Source organism: Trachurus japonicus, chromosome 1 (assembly GCF_045865225.1).
Source record: "Trachurus japonicus isolate A0001 chromosome 1, Traja_1.0".
Classification (NCBI taxonomy): Eukaryota; Metazoa; Chordata; class Actinopteri; order Carangiformes; family Carangidae; genus Trachurus; species Trachurus japonicus.
In genome coordinates this window covers 31259452-31276306 of record NC_140907.1, presented here as the reverse complement: position 1 = coordinate 31276306, position 16855 = coordinate 31259452, and the positions used below count along the sequence as shown (strand labels likewise).

The 16855-nt window shown below is 40.8% G+C and overlaps 3 protein-coding genes across 5 annotated transcripts in view; 1 reads left to right on the top strand and 2 right to left on the bottom strand.

The window, feature by feature from the left end:
• pvalb7 (parvalbumin 7) overlaps nt 1-1708 on the top strand; it is a 46828-nt gene extending 45120 nt beyond the window's left edge. For both annotated transcript variants that reach the window (XM_085785378.1, XM_085785372.1), the window contains exon 5: nt 994-1708. In XM_085785378.1, the coding sequence (XP_085641504.1) occupies nt 994-1019 (26 nt within the window). In that variant the 3' untranslated portion in view covers nt 1020-1708. The remainder of the gene's footprint in view (nt 1-993) is intronic.
• On the bottom strand, nt 1284-15073 carry baiap2l2b (BAR/IMD domain containing adaptor protein 2 like 2b). Its single transcript, XM_085785352.1, has 14 exons — nt 14022-15073; nt 13744-13819; nt 12862-12948; nt 10653-10714; nt 9966-10037; nt 9281-9370; nt 9042-9173; nt 8730-8834; nt 6857-6959; nt 6265-6472; nt 5080-5145; nt 3978-4323; nt 3835-3878; nt 1284-3012 (listed from the first exon to the last, which is right to left on the bottom strand). The coding sequence occupies exons 1-14, from the start codon at nt 14073-14075 to the stop codon at nt 2937-2939; spliced, it is 1521 nt and encodes a 506-aa protein (XP_085641478.1). The 5' UTR covers nt 14076-15073; the 3' UTR covers nt 1284-2936.
• A 135-nt stretch (nt 15074-15208) lies between these two features.
• The window catches only part of LOC146992262 (extracellular serine/threonine protein kinase FAM20C-like), a 36607-nt gene continuing 34960 nt past the window's right edge, over nt 15209-16855 (bottom strand). For both annotated transcript variants that reach the window (XM_085785337.1, XM_085785345.1), the window contains exons 9-11: nt 16584-16665; nt 16397-16456; nt 15209-16060 (exon numbers count right to left, since the gene is read on the bottom strand). In XM_085785337.1, the coding sequence (XP_085641463.1) occupies nt 15787-16060; nt 16397-16456; nt 16584-16665 (416 nt within the window). In that variant the 3' untranslated portion in view covers nt 15209-15786. The remainder of the gene's footprint in view (nt 16061-16396; nt 16457-16583; nt 16666-16855) is intronic.

Here is a 16855-nt window from a genome sequence, read left to right as displayed (position 1 = left end):
CAGTGTGTATGGTAACTTATCAATATTAAATAAAGAGGGGAAGGAGAAGAAGGTAGAAGGTGGTTTACTGTCGGTCCACACCTCCAGACGTCCTGGATATCAGGTGATATGTATGGGAAATGATATCAACATTTTTATGATCTCTAGCAGGAAGAGGACACTGCTGGTGTTGTTGCTGCTCGCCTCTGACAAATATAATCAATATAGAATCAATAAGAGAATACACATGCTGAAGCAAATAAGTTAAAACTATTCGATTTCAAAATAAAAGCTGGAATAAGTTTTACAGAGCCCATAGATCATTGTATCTGAAAACAATCATTAAACTAAATTAGTGTGGATGTAGTAGGTTTTCAAGGGAGTTTTTAGATTTTAGACATTATGCTGTACTTTTGTAGTTATCAGAAAACAAATAAAACAAAATCAACAATACATTAGTGCATCAATATACTTACTGAGTTCAGATCCAAGGTCATTTATTCTCACACTTTTTGTAAATCTTTAAAAATGCAGCACATATATCATGTTTAATCTTTAACTAAAGGATCTCCTCATACAGTCTTGCCTGGTTTTAGTGATAGTCAAACAGAAGTAAACAGTGCATCAAGTTAAAGGCGACTTTTAAATGTGTACATAAGTGATAAAGTGCAGTATTTATGAGTGTATGTTCATGATAAACAGGTCTCTCAGTGCCACACTGACTCGTTAATGTGTTTCTCCATCATTTTGGGCCATTTTTGGACTTGTTAAAGCAGAAAAAGCACACATTGAATTAATAACATATACTTAAATGGTGGCTTCAGGTGAACCAGTTCCTATACTGTGCAGCCGTCATTAATGTCATTACTTACACTGTCCTGCCCTTTAGTCAAAATGAGTGCTGGGCCTTAGCGGTGCTCTGTGGAATAAAATATATCAGACTTCTTATTGGCTTCGTTAACACTTGACCGAGTTTTTCTCATAACTTGTGCACTTTTTCATTTTCTTTTGCAGAGTTTGAGGCAATGGTGCATGAGTAGGGGATAGCTGAACACCCCCCCTCCCTCTTCTTCTTCCTCCTCCTCCTCCTTTTCCGTCCCTGCATTCATATTTTTGTAACTGCCACCTCCAAACTCCTCTCACCTCCCTCGGGACCCCAGGCGTCAGCACGGAGTCAGACCAGGCCTAGCTCTCTACAAAACCACGACCAGACGGAGGCCGACAGGGAGCCACGGCGAGGAGAAACATAAAGGCATAACAGGCACCAAGTTTCATTTTTAAGTTTTTGTTTTTTTTATATATACTATATATATTTAATCGCTCATGCTGTATGGGTTTCAGAATCATTCTAAATGATTTCATGAGGATAGTTTGTGGTCTCAAAACAGGTGGTGCTAGTGCTGTAGATGGTGTAGATGTTATGAAGACTTATTAAATCTTAATTTCCTTCCTCTGTGTATTTCAGGTTGTGCATTTTGTCTGATTGGTTTTACTTCTAGATGTTCACATATCAGCGCACTTTCCTCCCACTCCTCTTTCCTCATCCACCTTCCCTTCCCGCGCCTCACCTCACCTCACCTCCTCCCTTCTATCCTCTCCTCCTCCTCCTCCTCTTCACTCCCTGCCTCCGATCAGATGATGTAGTAAATAAAATGATATGTAAGAAGAGCTGTGAAGAGAGAAAAGATCTGAGTAAGAAATGATAATAAAAAAAAATGTTGAGTAATAACTGTCTCTTTACTTATTGTAACTCACAGTGGACACAAAACATGAAACTCACAGAGCAGAGCACATAACATGTCAATCACAGAACAGTGTGTTGGGTTATTAATAACAACCAGGTGATAAACTGAGTCTTAAAGTTAAATACTGTACACTGTTGATCATAAAGTTGGAATAATTTTGTTTTCAGACACACAGATTCCTCTTTTTAAACCTATTTATACACATCAGTAATCACCTTAGACCAGGCGCAATGATGTACATACTCCCATTTACCAGTTTTTAGAACAAGAATAAAACACATTGTCACAATCATTTCATGAAAAGAGGCAACAAATATATAAATTGTATTCCAATTTTATGGGCAACAGTATATGAAGGGAATCTACTGTTAACATGTCAGATATCGAATGTATGTGACCAACCTGAATTGAACAGTGACACAGGTCAGATATGAAAAGACTGGATGGTTTATCTCTATGTTTACCTCTGTCAAATAATAATAAACAATCTATGATCAAAAAAATACTGTTGTGTTTACAAATGAGCACAGCATGAGAACAAGACATGTGATAGCCTCAGAGAAAAAATGAAACACCTGTTACAATCTGATTAAAGGAAAAGTTCAACATCTGGGGAAGATTCAGGAGATTTAGATGAAAACATTGACACTATTCTCACGTCTGTGCACTGGAGCCAACAGACAGGTACAGTAGCTTAGCTTATTTTAGCTCAGCTCAGCATAAAAACTAGAAGCAGGAGGAAACAGCTTGCACTATACAGACGTAAGACAAATTTTTAAAAAAAAGTAGAGAGAGCAAAGAGAGAGGTTTCCTCACATCCAGTCTTTATGCTAAGCTAACCAGCGGCTAGTTGTAACTGCGTGTTGAGCAGACAGACTTGAAAGTCGTATTGATCCCCTTATCTAACTCTCAGCCAAGGTGCAAATGAACACATTTCTCAAAATGTCAAACTTTGATGTTTCATAAAATATTATAATTAAAACCTAAATAATGTACATAAAGTTGATGAAACAACTGTTTAAAATGATTTGGGTGTACCACTTTACTACTATTGGTAAAACACTGTACAAAAAAACCCTCACCAAACCTTCTTCTGCCGTCACATTTAACAAGCTGTCATTGGATTCTCCAGAAACATAACTGTACGTCCTGCCTGCACCACCTGATCTGGCAGCCTCAGTTACAAACCCGGCCGGCACGAGAGCTGATGGATCAGAGGATCCGAGGAGCAGATCTGTCATTGGTCGTCGTGGGGCGAAGCTTTACTGTGGCGAACGGGTTTGTGCCTCTGAAACGAGAGGATGACGGAAAATGTTACACAATACCTCGGGCACTCAACTGCTGCTTTTCTGTCAACACTAATAAAGCACATGCACACAAATGGACACACTCCAGGCTGGAAAACCAACACCTGACCCCGGACAGAGCACGGTTGACTCTGTTGCTGTTCAGCCTCAGAAGTCCTTTTATTTATTTATTTTTTTCTTCCAATTTACTACTATTCATGAGTGTAAAGGTTGGTGGCCAATTTGAATGGTGAAACTCACCATTGTTTTGGATTTAAGGCTCCACAGTAGAAAATTTCTACTAAGGATTCAATTTGTGAAAGAAAAAAAAACTGAGATACAATCCAGACAAAACATTAATATTCTTCAAAGAAATCCATGGTGACACCCACAAACCTAAAGTCTGTCCATGAAAGCCATGTCTCTGAACCCTAGACAAAATAAATTTACATTTATGCTTATTACTCAAAATGCAAGAGCAAGAGCAACTCTTTTGATTGTGATGTCACCATTTCTATATCAGAAGGTATTCAGTGTTTTCCTTCATACTAAAAAAAAAAACAAAGCAGAAGAATAGCTACTTAAAGTGTCCACTGAAACCCAGACAACTGCTCCCAGCGGATTTCCACTGCTCTTCATCTTCCTCATAAGTGATTGATGCTCACTTGTACAGCACTGTGTTGAATTAGGATTGTTTCAGACAAAGGCTTCTCTGAAACAAGACTCACTATCAAGTCTTTTACAGTACAGTATAAAACATTTTAAAAGGCACTGGAGTAGATTTGATTTCTTTTCCCTGTCAACTTTTACACGCTGAAAATCACCTGGGGAACAGAGGGTTTTCCGGAGCCCCGGGAGGTGATAATGCCTGAGAAAAGAGAGGATTGTCAGTGTGTGAACGAAGCCAGAGAAAGTTACTTTATATGAAATAATAATCCTTTGAGAGTTCTCATTAGTGTCACGGTACCTGGCCATCAGAGGCTGATTCTCCCTTCCTGTCAGGGAGGGGAGAGATCGGTCGAAAATCCTCAGAGCCCCTTCTCAGATTCTGACTCTGCAGAGGAGGCGGCGGCGGTGGAGGAGGCGGAGGCGGTTGTTCGTTATAGCTCTTAGTCTGAGCGAGCTTTATCTCACCCGACGCCGGCTCTGCCTTCTTCTCTGGAAGCGGAGACGTGGCGTAGACGTCTACGGAAGCTCTGCGGTTGGGCGTGGCCGGAGGCGGGACATCTCCGTAGGTCTTACTCTCCAGCTCGGCGTTGGTGTCGGTGGGGTCCAGCAGGTTGTTCATACTGTGGCTCCTTATTGAACCTCCACTGAGCGTCAAAGACAGGGACAGACAGGACAGTTTGGCGAGTCAGTGACGGGGACAGTGAATGATAATAAAGCGCTGAAAAATGTTAGACGTTCACTCTGTTGCTGAAGGTACTGCCTACACACCTGCCCGACCCAACAGGAAGTCATCAATCACAACCTCTTACCACCCTTTTTATAACATCAAATAACTAATAAAACTAAACCAATCAGAAAAGTAACATTTATGTACGTACATCAGTGTGATAACAACTATCTAAAAGTTATCTGACATGTACTTTAATGTTGTAGTTGGCTCACAGTGAGGGGAATGGCGCTTTTCTTCCCCTAAAGTAACAAGTAATCCAAAAAGTTACTGTTACAGACAATAAAATGCGCCGTTACTTGACTCAAGAAGTCCCTTCACAAAATAATACACCCGTTAAAGGTGTATGTTATGTACTATTGTATATATTTTTTAAACTTTCTGTTTTTGTACTAAACAAACAACGGGTGGTTCCCCCTAACCGTCCGTTTATCTGGAACTAACCAACTTGTTTGTCCAAGTAATTTGACATATTTGAGCATTTTATAAAGAAATAACTCAATGGTTACTTTTCCTGGTAATTAGTTACTTTTATAAAGTAGTAACTCAGTTACTAACTTACTTTTTGGGGAAAGTAACTAGTACCTATAACTAATTACTTTTTTTTAAATAACGTGCCCAACACTGTCGGCCATACACACTTACAGTTACATACATTCACAGTGATTCCTACCTTATAGCTAAAGTGTTGGAGAAATCTTCAGCAGGTGCCACGTACGCAGCAGGAAACCAGCCCTGACTGGAGGAGATGAGGAGACAGACAGACACATGATGATGCAACAGCAACAGCAAACAAAGAAACTCAGAGTCCTTGTACCAGAGTGAACGCTGAAGTTTTCAGAGTTTGATTTAATATCCACATGTGCAGAAAACACTCAGTGAAACTTTTCTTTTTCTAAATATATATTTTTTTATGCTTTTTGTGCCTTTATTAGATGTTGAGAGAGACAGGAAATTGGGAGGTAGAGAGAGGAGGAATGACATGCAGGAAAGGGACGCCCGATGCGGGATTCAAACCGGGGCCGCCTGCAGTGAGGACTGTAGCCTCTACACATGGGGCGCCTGCTCAACCTAGTGCGCCACTTGACGCCCCATCTCAGTGAAACTTTACGCCATTTCTCTGCTCTGGACAATCAAACTGATGTTTTATTCTGCTCTTTTGTTCTCTTGATAAAGGGATAGTTCAACATTTTTGGCAAATTGGCCCATTGCTATAATTCCTATAGTCATAGCAGTAGGTTCGTTACCTTTAATTGTCGGTGCAAGCTATTTTTAGAACGGAGGAGCGGAGCCGCGAGCTGCTCAGAGCTACGCTCGTTACGTTCTGTTATTATCTCATAGCGTGGTGAATGTGCAGGTCGCAACTTGTCCACCAGAGAGTTTTGGAGTTGTTGGATTGTGTATTTGATGAGTTTGATGAGAGAAACCAAGAAATCCCATTAGCCTCCGTAGCGTAGCTCTGAGCAGCTCACGGCTCTGCTCCGCTGTTCTAAAAATAGCTTGCACCGACAATTAAAGATAACGAACCTACTGCTAAAACTATAGGGATTATGGCAATGGGCCAATTTGCAAAAATGTTGAACTATCCCTTTAAATACAAAAAACCCTTCACTCTCAAACAGTATTGTTTCCATTTTCATCACAGTTTCTTTTGCTGTGTATAATATTCAAGAGCTTATTCATCACTGTGAAGGTTCCTCCACTGTCACAGCTATAGAGAGTGGATGCAATTTCCCCTGGATGCAAGATTCAATGCCAAGTAAACACTGGAAGAAAAACTATAAATCTATGGTTCTTCCACCTGCATACACACACACACACACACACACACACACTCGTAACTCTCTTCACCACCCACCGCAGGCTGCTGTCAGTGCGCCCGTACAACCAGCCATTGCGCGGCTCCTGGACCAGCACGGTGACGGTCTCTCCCCTGTTGAAAGGCAGAAGCTTGGGGTTGGACGAGGAGGGGTGAGACACCAGGGCTCTCATGGCTCTGCCTCCCCCCAGACCCAGAGACTCCCCCACTGAGCTGGATCTGGAGCGGCTGGGGAGGGGAGACGGCGCTGGAGCGTGAGAAAAAGACAGAAACAAAAAAAAAGGAGCAGAGCAGGATTTATAGAGTGTGAGAGAAATAAAGAAACAGAGGATTTTTCTGCTTTATAATTAATACGGCACTGAAGGAGAAATGTCACAGGTGCAGGAAGGAGAGAGATGTACAGTACGCCTAAATGAATCCATGTCCTATCATAGCACGGGCCAAAGATTAATTGAATCATTCATTAAAGCAGAAATAACATTATGTTAATTCATAATGGGACAATGCACAGGACATTATCTAGTGGTTGTTAAATTGATCTAAAGCTGTAGAGGGAAATACATCTTCTCTTCTTCCTCTCATTATTATCACACTATATCTAGAGGAAGTGTGATGAGTACTGTACTCCCACCTCTAGAGGGCACTCTGCCCAGCGCCTGCTGCTCCCTCCTGGCCCAGGACATGTCTTCATCTCTGGCTACCGTCTGCAGCAGGGAGCTCACCGAACCTCGCAGCTGGTCAGACACACAAACAGTTAATTAACAGTAGTGAAAATATAAGTTTCACTCGAGCTGAGTCTATAATACTATAATCAGGGTTCCTACTCTTTCCTTGAAATCCTTTTCCAGGACATTTTCAGCTGCGACAGTCTGACAGACATGTTATCACACAATACACTAACACACCCCCCGTCCCATTCATGCTTTGGAGATTACTTCTTTTCAACAGTTGTACGTTATTTTGTCCAGTTAACCAGTTTATTTCTATGTTTATTCCTCTCTCAACCCCAGAAGTCTGATTTAAAGATGTGCAGTCTGTAGCTCTGACTCATCTATGAAATTATCTCTTTACATGCTTAGAAATTATGACAAATTAATCATAGAACAACGCAAACATGTTGTTTTTGTTTTTAAACCACACCCACAACAGCTGTGTGCTGCTTCTCTATCTGTCACTCAGCAGAGAAAACCCTCATGCTCATGGTCCAATACTGGAAACACTCATCAACTCAAAGTTTCTAGTTTTCTCACTAGACACTTCTTTGGAAAACAAATCCTTATGGGGTCTGAAAAAACTCAAATCAAGCTCTGGTGGCTTTTGTCACAATGTGAAAAATAATTTTACAGGACAACTCAAGTTTTTCCAGGACATTTGACTTTTTGACATGTGTTTTCCATAACTGGAAAATTGGTCAGGTTTTCCAGGATGCGCGGAAACCCTGATAATGAAGTTACTGCTGGTGCTGGATTTCACTGTTGGAAAAAAATCTGCTCACAATGTGCTACAAGCAAAACAAAAGAAAGAAACTGGCGTGCTGAATGGGTATCGGGTGCCGGACCAAAAGAGCAAAGTGATAAATGAAAAAGTCAGCACTCTCAATTCCGTGTAAAACACTTGGTATTCGATTGCGGCAAGCAGAGGTAAAGAAACGTGCGCGTTTTGGCTCCAGGCTACAAGCAAAACAAACCTGAACTCATTCATACTCATATAATATGTACAAGTCTTGTAGCTTACCAGGTGAATCCAGTCTCACTGATCAATTAAAGTGTTTCCAAGCTAATTTTTCGCCAGTACGATAAATAGTAATGTTGTAACAGTTTGCATGAATTAAATTCAACCTTTATTCCCACACTGTGCAGCCTACCCATGACACGATACATAAGTTTAGTGATGGAGCTATTCAGTAATATTACTGTATGTATTCTTCTAAATAAATATATCATGACATTCTACCGATGGGAATTTGCTTGGAAACACTCTAATTAACAGTGATAAATGCTTTTCAATTAAACTTCCCACAAATGTTTTCTTCTTCTTCTTTCAACAAGATGAAGCATTTTGTACAACTGATGTAGTCTGAACCACTTGCAGGAGTCAGGAGCAACAAGAAAAACGGTGATAAAAGCTGTGACACATAAAACAGAGTTGCCGCTTCCTTAAAAAAAAAAAAAAAACCCAGAAGATTAAGAACAAAGACCGCTCTTATATAATATCCTTTTTCAATTAAAGGCCTGCCCTCTCTTCTGGAGATAATAAAAAGGCCCTTGTTCCCATTTGACATTTTCCTTTGGTCCTATTAGAGGATTTACAGTCCTGTGAACACAGCAGGGTGTACAGTTCTCCATAAATCATGTCAGTGAGGCTCCGTGTGTCGACACTGGTGCAGTAAACCTGAGACACAGCAGCTTCTTTACAGGGTGTCAGCGAGTGGAATACTAATTTACTGAATTATAAAGTCCCCGTTGAACAGAGATAATTGACTAAAGCAGAGAAGGTGTCGGTACCTGTGCCTCTTGGTCCAGAGGGGTGGGAGTCCGAGGTCTGGACCCTCTGGTCTCGTTCACTTTCTCCTTCCATCCGTCGGCCTTTTGCTGGAGAGAGGCACCGGTCTGAAAACAGATGAGCAGTGAACGCCTCATTAAACCTCGGCCTGATCAGGCAGAAATAAAAGTTGACAGAAACACCTCGGTCCCACTGGGACACGTGTTTCAGTCAACGTGATCTGACACAGGAAGCATGAAGAGACGCTGGACAGCCCGGCGCTTTGGTCATGCATGGTGGCTTGGCATAGTGTGTGTATGTGTGTGTTTGTGCACCTTGTTTATGAGAAAGAGTAGTGACTGAGTGAGGCCACAGTGTTTCTCCGCCAAGAAGCGATACCTCCTCTCCTCCTCCTTGAGGATCTCCTGCTGGCTCTGCCTCAGGTACACCATGTACTCACTGTTCTCCTAAAACACACACACACACACGGAGGAAAGCAAGCACATAAACACATGCAAAATGCCACAATGGTACAGAAAACAGTGTGTGTGTGTGTGTGTGTGTGTGTGTGTACCAGTGAGTCTCTGTAGGCTCCTCGTCTGAGCTGTTTCTCCAGAGCCTCCGCCTGGTTCCTCACCTCCAGCTCGTACACTCTGCGACTTCCCTGCAGCAGGAAACAGAACTGATCGAAAACACTCTGAGGTGACGATTATACGTCTCTCTGAGTTTGTTCTACCTGTGACCCTAGTGCAGGATAAGTGTTATAGAAAATGAATGAATGAATATTTTTTACAGGCAGTTCTGCTTCTTCTTTTTTTTTTTTTGAGCAACAGAATTACAGGCCTGTCCAGGATTTACTCACCAAAAGACCAATGGTTCATAATTTTTCTGTATCATCAGATCTTTTACTAATACATATAATAATAGAGTACACAGTGATTACGTATTTTATAATTTAGACTGTTCATTTTACAGTAAAATCTTTTCATATTTCATGGCACAAACTTTATTTTACATTATTTTAATGTACATTTTGCGACAAAACATGATGTTTTAAGAGTAAAAAGAAAACAGTTAGTCTTACAGTAAAATGTAGTATCAGCAATGCTAATACTCATCTACCGTAATGTAGAACGAAAATGTCTTGCAACCACAGCTGCCAGTGTTTTACCGTACAACAAACAACTTTTTTCTTTTTCTGTTTTACAGTGTAACTATAAAACGTGGTCCTCAGAGTGATATAAAAAGTATAAACTCACATCGATGTATTCCTCATCCAGCTTCACATTCTTCTCCATGGCTTGCAGCACCTCGATCTGGAACCATCGGAACTGGAGCCGGGAGAAAAAACAGCGTCCCGATGATGTAGCCAAGTCATTATGGAAACTATCCCCTTGTTCAAACTGTAGTTTGCATTGTCAGGTTGATTGTTTTCCTTTTGCTAAATCTATATGCAAATGTGCCTCGTCCTCAGGCCAAGATTTTTGGTTGTTTATTCAGAGCCACGGCCCAATTAAGCAGAAGGGTTTGAGCGACGCTGTGAATTTTAAACAAGCAGTGGAAGCAGTGGACTCAAAAGTATTCAAACTACTCCGAGAGGCTCGACGGCCACAAGTGAGTCTCTCAGGGGTCACACATGGATTTGAGTCAGATGTCGTCTCTGGCTAAAGACATAAGTACGTTTCTAGTAAGTTAAATATTTCCATGGCTGTGCAATGTAGCACAATATTGTCTTCTATATATTGTCATTGCTTTATATTCATGGTAAAAGTCAAAACGTCAAATTTAAGCTAAATATTATTCACTCTTGTCTTGTGTCACCACCAAAAATCAATCAAAACATAGTATAGGTATAAGATTAATCATTAAACACTGTAGAGGTCCTGTGTGTGCGTTCTGATCTGAAATAACATTGATATAAGTATTGATATTAGACATGTGCTGACCACTCCCTCCATCTCTGCAGTGAGTCTCCGCTGCGTGTCCGATATCTGGATCAGGACGTCCCCTGTTTAAACACAGAAAATGTGGACGACAGATCAAAACACATTCAAAACGTCTCGTCACAAATGAAATATTGGGTAACCCTTTAATTTACAGGCCGCTAATTACATGATGATGTCGAGAAATAGCCTAGAAATAACAATTAATTGTTGTTGTGTTGTTGTTTTTGTTTTTCTAAAGGCAAAAGATTACACATGTTTTCATGCTTTGAATTTTTTAGAAAAGGCCAGAATTTTTCTCCACCAAGTCCTTGTAATTGTCAATTACAATCAATTATTTCTGCGCAATTTCTACACAATCAATATTTATTTCTTGGCTATATTTTTCGACATTACGATGAAATTGACCGTTATTTCTAGGCTATTTCTAGACATGACGCAATTTCTTGGCTATTTCTTGAAATGATCATGTAATTGGTGGCCTGTAAATTAAATGGTTACCAAATATTGCAACAATATTTGTTATATTTAATTTGAGGTTATGCTTCTTGAAAATGTTCATGTAACAAATATACCATTCATCATTCTTTTATTCATCAAGCTCAATCAGTCATTTTGTCCATTACAAAAACAAACATATTTGAGCGGGAATGTCAGTAATTTGATGTTAGTCTTTAACACACCTCAACGCTGCTCGTGTCATCTACAGATTCTTTTGATCTGACGAGCTGAACTGCTACGATAGTGGAAAGTTAGCCAAGCTCTTTATCTTACGGGTGCCTCCGGCCTCGTCCATTGTCCGGGGCTGTGGTTGAACTAATGAATTGAGTGCAGCTGAAAGACTGTCCCCATCTATAATTCAGGGGCCGTCACTCTATAGGGCTCCCGGTCACGCTGTGGCTCCCTGACCTTCTCAGTTCGCCAACCTAGCAGAACCCAAGGGTGTGTCATGGTGTGTGTGTGTGTGTGTGCTAGCACTGATGTATGAGCCCACACATTGTCAATGGGGACGCGTTAGCATATTGCTAATGACCACCAACAATGCTATCGGGCGTCCTGCCTGCTTGGGCCGGAGCGAAAGTGAAGCGAGTGGAAAATATGCACTCATGCATGCACCCAGCAGCTGTGTTGGGTACCTTACTTTTAAAAAGTAATTAGTTATAGTTACTAGTTACTTTTCTCCAAAAAGCAACTGAGTTAGTAACTGAATTACTACATTATAAAAGTAACTAATTACCAGGAAAATTGCTTACTTTTATTATAAAATGCTCAAATATGTCAAATTACTTGGACTCGTCCCCCTAACCTCCTGTTTATCTGCAACTAACCAACTCACTCAGTATTCCTCCCTTGGGTTTTTTCCGACTAGTTGATGGACTTGGACTGGCTATATAACCTACAACTTGACGCAATGGTTCCCAACCTTGTTTTGGCTCGTGACCCCATTTTGACATCACAAATTTCTGGCGACCTGCCATCAATCAAGATGCACCAGCTCAGATATTTTTATATGCTGCATTTTATTTGAACTCGATTTATATTCGATAAAGTGAAAGTATAGAAAACGGCTGTTTAAGATAGTGTGTGGTGTTTTTGATCATAGTTTCAAAAAGAATAATAATTAGTTAAAAAAAATGTTTTAATCAATTACTAGACATTTCAGGCGACCCCATTTGAATCTCAGGCGACCCTACATGGCGTCCCGACCCCAAGGTTGAAAAACACTGCGTTTACGGGTGAATTATTTCAATGAGACATCTTGAGTCAAGTAACGGCGCATTTTATTGTCAGTAACGGTAACAGCGTTATAACAGGGGGAAACAGTAACTGTTTTGATTACTCGTTATTGAAAAAAGTAGCGCCACTAGTTCTCATCACTGCTCAGTAGTGTGCATACACCACGTATACACACACATACACACACACCGTATGTCAACACACTCTGGCACATACATAGGAGAAGATTAGAAACATCGGGGAAGGATGTAATCTTAAAGTTACTGAGTGAGTGAGTGTGTGTGTGTGTGTGGTATTTCACAATCTCGGCTGCGTCAGTGTGATTGAGCTTGACATTAACTTGATGGAGCACTTGGCCGTCTCTAGAGGGCAATTCTGTTTCTGTAATGAATGCAATACATTAAGGGTGAAACCTGTAATGGAAAGACTGAGTAATCAATTACACACAGACACACACTCTCACACACACACTTACCAAGAGAACGAGATGAAAGTGTGTGAAGAGCCTGGTCACCCATCTTAGCCACAGCGCCGAAATAGGCCTCGCTGCAAACTGCCAAAGCTGCAACACAAACACTCATAAAGCAGCTGCTCCTCTACACCATAAACCTGTGAGCTTCGGGGCGAAACATCACTGCCAGTTTAAGTACGACTTAATTGGGTCAATCAATTCTACATTTATTCATTTCATTCACACAGGCCTGGCAGCGCTGACATGTGATATGTGACTTCAGTCGAGGAATCGCCCCGTGCCAGAGGGGGATAGTTTTACCACGCCGCCTTGTTGTTGCCCTGTGACTGACGGCCTGTTGCTGCTTTATCAGGCAGAGGAGCGCATTAATGATACATGCTGCTCACCCAATTACCAACTTAACACACATGATAAAGGCCGGAGAGACGCGGACAGGAAGGATTAGCCAGGTCAGACATGCAAATACAACCGGAGAGGGGACGTACACAGCTCGGCCTGACGTTTGAAACACAATCAGATCTGAATTCTGCTTCAGTCCTGAACTTCATTTTGCTTTTTTTTTTTTTCTCCCATTTTGGCTCATTAGTCCACATTTCAGTTTTCTGAATGAACCTCTGTGACTTCTAGCTTCTGTACAATCACTGGATTTTGTTACAGTAGGATTATAAACATCTTTTTAACATCTTGTTTCATCATTTCAAAGATAACTAATGGGTAAACAAGATCTTACTGTAGTGCCGACACTAAAATGTGCTCTAATTATCATAACATATTTTACAATTTAAAGGCAGCTAGTGTTGTTTTTTTTTCCAGCTAGCATCGTCTGAAACTACACATGACTGCAGGAAAATGATACACACACAGATACTTATAAAGCTCACTCACCTTGGAAAGCTTTGACATAGCTGTTTCCAAGAGCAACAAGCTTCTGGAGGCCTGGATTGAAGTGCTCCATCAGGTTCTACAATATCACAGACACACAAATGCACAAAAACAGAAAGAAAAAAATATTATTTCAGCTTTTACTTTAGAAATCTGATCTAGTCTCTGGCCAGGCCACATTTAAATACACAGTTTTTCCTCCCACCCATTCAAAATCATGTATTTTACTCAATGTGTCAACAACATGAACAGAAAACAATAGTGAATTGGTGTAAACTCACCGTATAGACAGTTAAAGTTGATCTGTGCAGCTGGTCACTGCTGGCTCCTGACATAGTGACCAGTATAAAGGGAATGTAACTTAAAACAAAGAAAAAAAAGCCTAGAAGACTTGAACGTCAGAGGTGGATCAAACTCCTGTAAAGAGTCTGTGTTCCCATTCAAACATCAGGCAGGCAGCGGAAGTCGGACAGTCTCTGTTTCTGCTGTTGCTCCAAAAGACCAATCACACCTGTCGGATAGAAAGATGGTGGCCTCTTTCCCTCTCCCCTTCTTCTGTCATTCGTTTGTCCCTTGTCATCGGCAGTTTTCATGGAAAGAGCGAGCGAGCGAACGAGTGAGTGAGTACAGGGGGAAGAGAAAAGGGAGCAGGTGCCATCGATATGACCGGGCCAGGTGAATTATTGATTACGGAGGAGGAGGACAGCCAGCTGCCCAACTAGCTGTGACGTATACTCACACCTGAGGGAGTACCTCGACCTCAGTGAGACAAACTGAAATGAAAAAGCTGCTTGTTAGGTTTCACATGCACTTAGATACAAAGACATGACTAAAGAAAGCTGCTCTCGGTGCTTCAAACACTGAGGAGATGTGTCAGAGTTGATTGAGCGAAACAGGTGCATCTTTTATGCAAGACTTAAGACTATATTCTGCAAACTTATCACGCACCTGGCACATGAAACTTATATAAGGATCATCGTCTCTGTCCGTCATATTGAACCCACATGAAAGCTGCAAACTCTAACTAGACGTCAGTCAGAAAGGAGGAGAGGGAAGTTGGAGACAGGCAGGTTGGGAAGCGATCCACTCACATTAAAGAATGACAAGGTGCAATTCAAAATTTAGTGGCTGCTTCTGATGTTTTTCTATTTTTTATTCTACTCTTGAACAAGTCAACCGGAAGCTCTTTTTCATTCTTTGCTATGTACCGTAATAGAAATCGGAGCCGACCATGTGTATTAATTTGAATGGTAACACATTTTTAATTTCACGCCTATGAATTTATATAGTTCAATTACTGACTCATTAAACACAGAACGAAAAGTGTGGAAAACATTGTTTTCTTCAACATTTTCAATTTGCTTTAGACATTTTACTGTTAGTGGTGTGTGTGTGTGTTTCTGAGCTGTTTCATTGCTCTCATGTGAATTTGTTGTGATGTATTACAACAAACTTTCATTTAATACAATCAGTGTAAATAACAGTTTATTTAAACAGTCAGAGGGCCACAGTGCGAAATATATCAATGTGGGGATAATAAGTAGGAGACAAATTATGACAATACCAGCTTTTACGAATCTGAATATTTTCCATAGTGCTGTCATTGTCATTGACTAAATAAAGTATTTAGTTACAAAATATGAATTTTACTTAAAAACGTACGTTTTACATGACGATAACCCTAACCCTGAATAAAATAAGATTGATTGTAACGGGTCCATTGTCATTAACGACATACCTAAGGACAGGCATATTTGATATCATATCATATAATTTGATCAAACCTCTAATTTTTCCTCCATAAAACCAATACAATTTTATATACTTCAAAGTGATGTGATATGTGAATATGGATTCTCAGTTAATTTCACTGCATCACAGAAGCTAATAAATTTATACCATAGAACTCAAATTTTCGTCTTGGTGCTTGAAACATTTTTAAAAGGATCCTCCTCATGTTCAGTCCCTGTGACTTTAACTGTGACATTAATGAAGCTGCTGAGCCCATCTTGTATAAATATCATGTGAGGGAACTGTGAGGCTGCTCTAACCAGCAGGTGAGGCCATCATGTCTTTCAAGTGGGCAGTGTCATCAAAGATGACCTCATCACCTCCTTCCTTCCTCTGATGCTTCTGACAGCGACTCACGGTCTCCAGCACAGTTCTCAAACGGCGGTCCAGAGCGGCGAGGTGGGGCTCCAACAGCAGCGGAGCCACGGCGTGAAGCGGATCGTGGGAGAGCGAGGCCCGCATGACGTCACTGAGACGATACTGAGGCAGAGACAGGAGACGCAGGCGAAGCCAGGTGGAGTGACGGATTCTGGAGAAGGATGGAGGAGGACGATGGAGAAGGAAGAGGAAAGTCAACGGTAAAATTATGTGTAGGTACAGTAGTGCATGGTGGGAACTAAGCCATTGACATCCTCTCCTATTCTCAATGTTATTTCTTTACAACAGCTTTTATGATACTGTATTTGATAGTTTTATAAATGCCATTGTTTTATGTTTTGATCAACAGCTGCACAAATCTGGATTAAGCTACAAGGAATCCTGTTTATTCTAGATGAATATAACTGGACATAAGGGAGTGTTTCTGTGGAGTGCATCGAGACACAGAGATGTTTATAGCAGCAGTTCATCACATCCTCGTCTGTACCTGCAACACTGTTCCAGAGGAGCCAATATCGACGGCTCATCTTTGGAGTGACGCCCAAATCTGCAGAACAGAGAACAGACCCAGAGTCAGTTAAGTCAGCGCTGCAGCGATCAAACCGAGCATTACACACACTAAAAAAAAGAAAGAAAGTATGTTAAGATGACATAACAGTGAACTCATAACTTACGCTCTCCCGTTGTCAAGGTGCAGCAGAAAAGTGTTGTTGCCAAACTTCTCAAAAGTCTCGTAGTGGTGCCTGTCCATGTTTCCTATGGGAAGAAGAGGAAATATTGAGTTACTATTATCAACTCAAAATGTTCTTTGATACATTAAAATAACACATCAAAGTAACAAAAATTGACTTTTGTTGTATTATTAAAGCATATATACTTATCTTCTTGAATCAGCAATTACAGTAATGCAATAGAATTGATGCCACATCGCTAATGCTGATACACT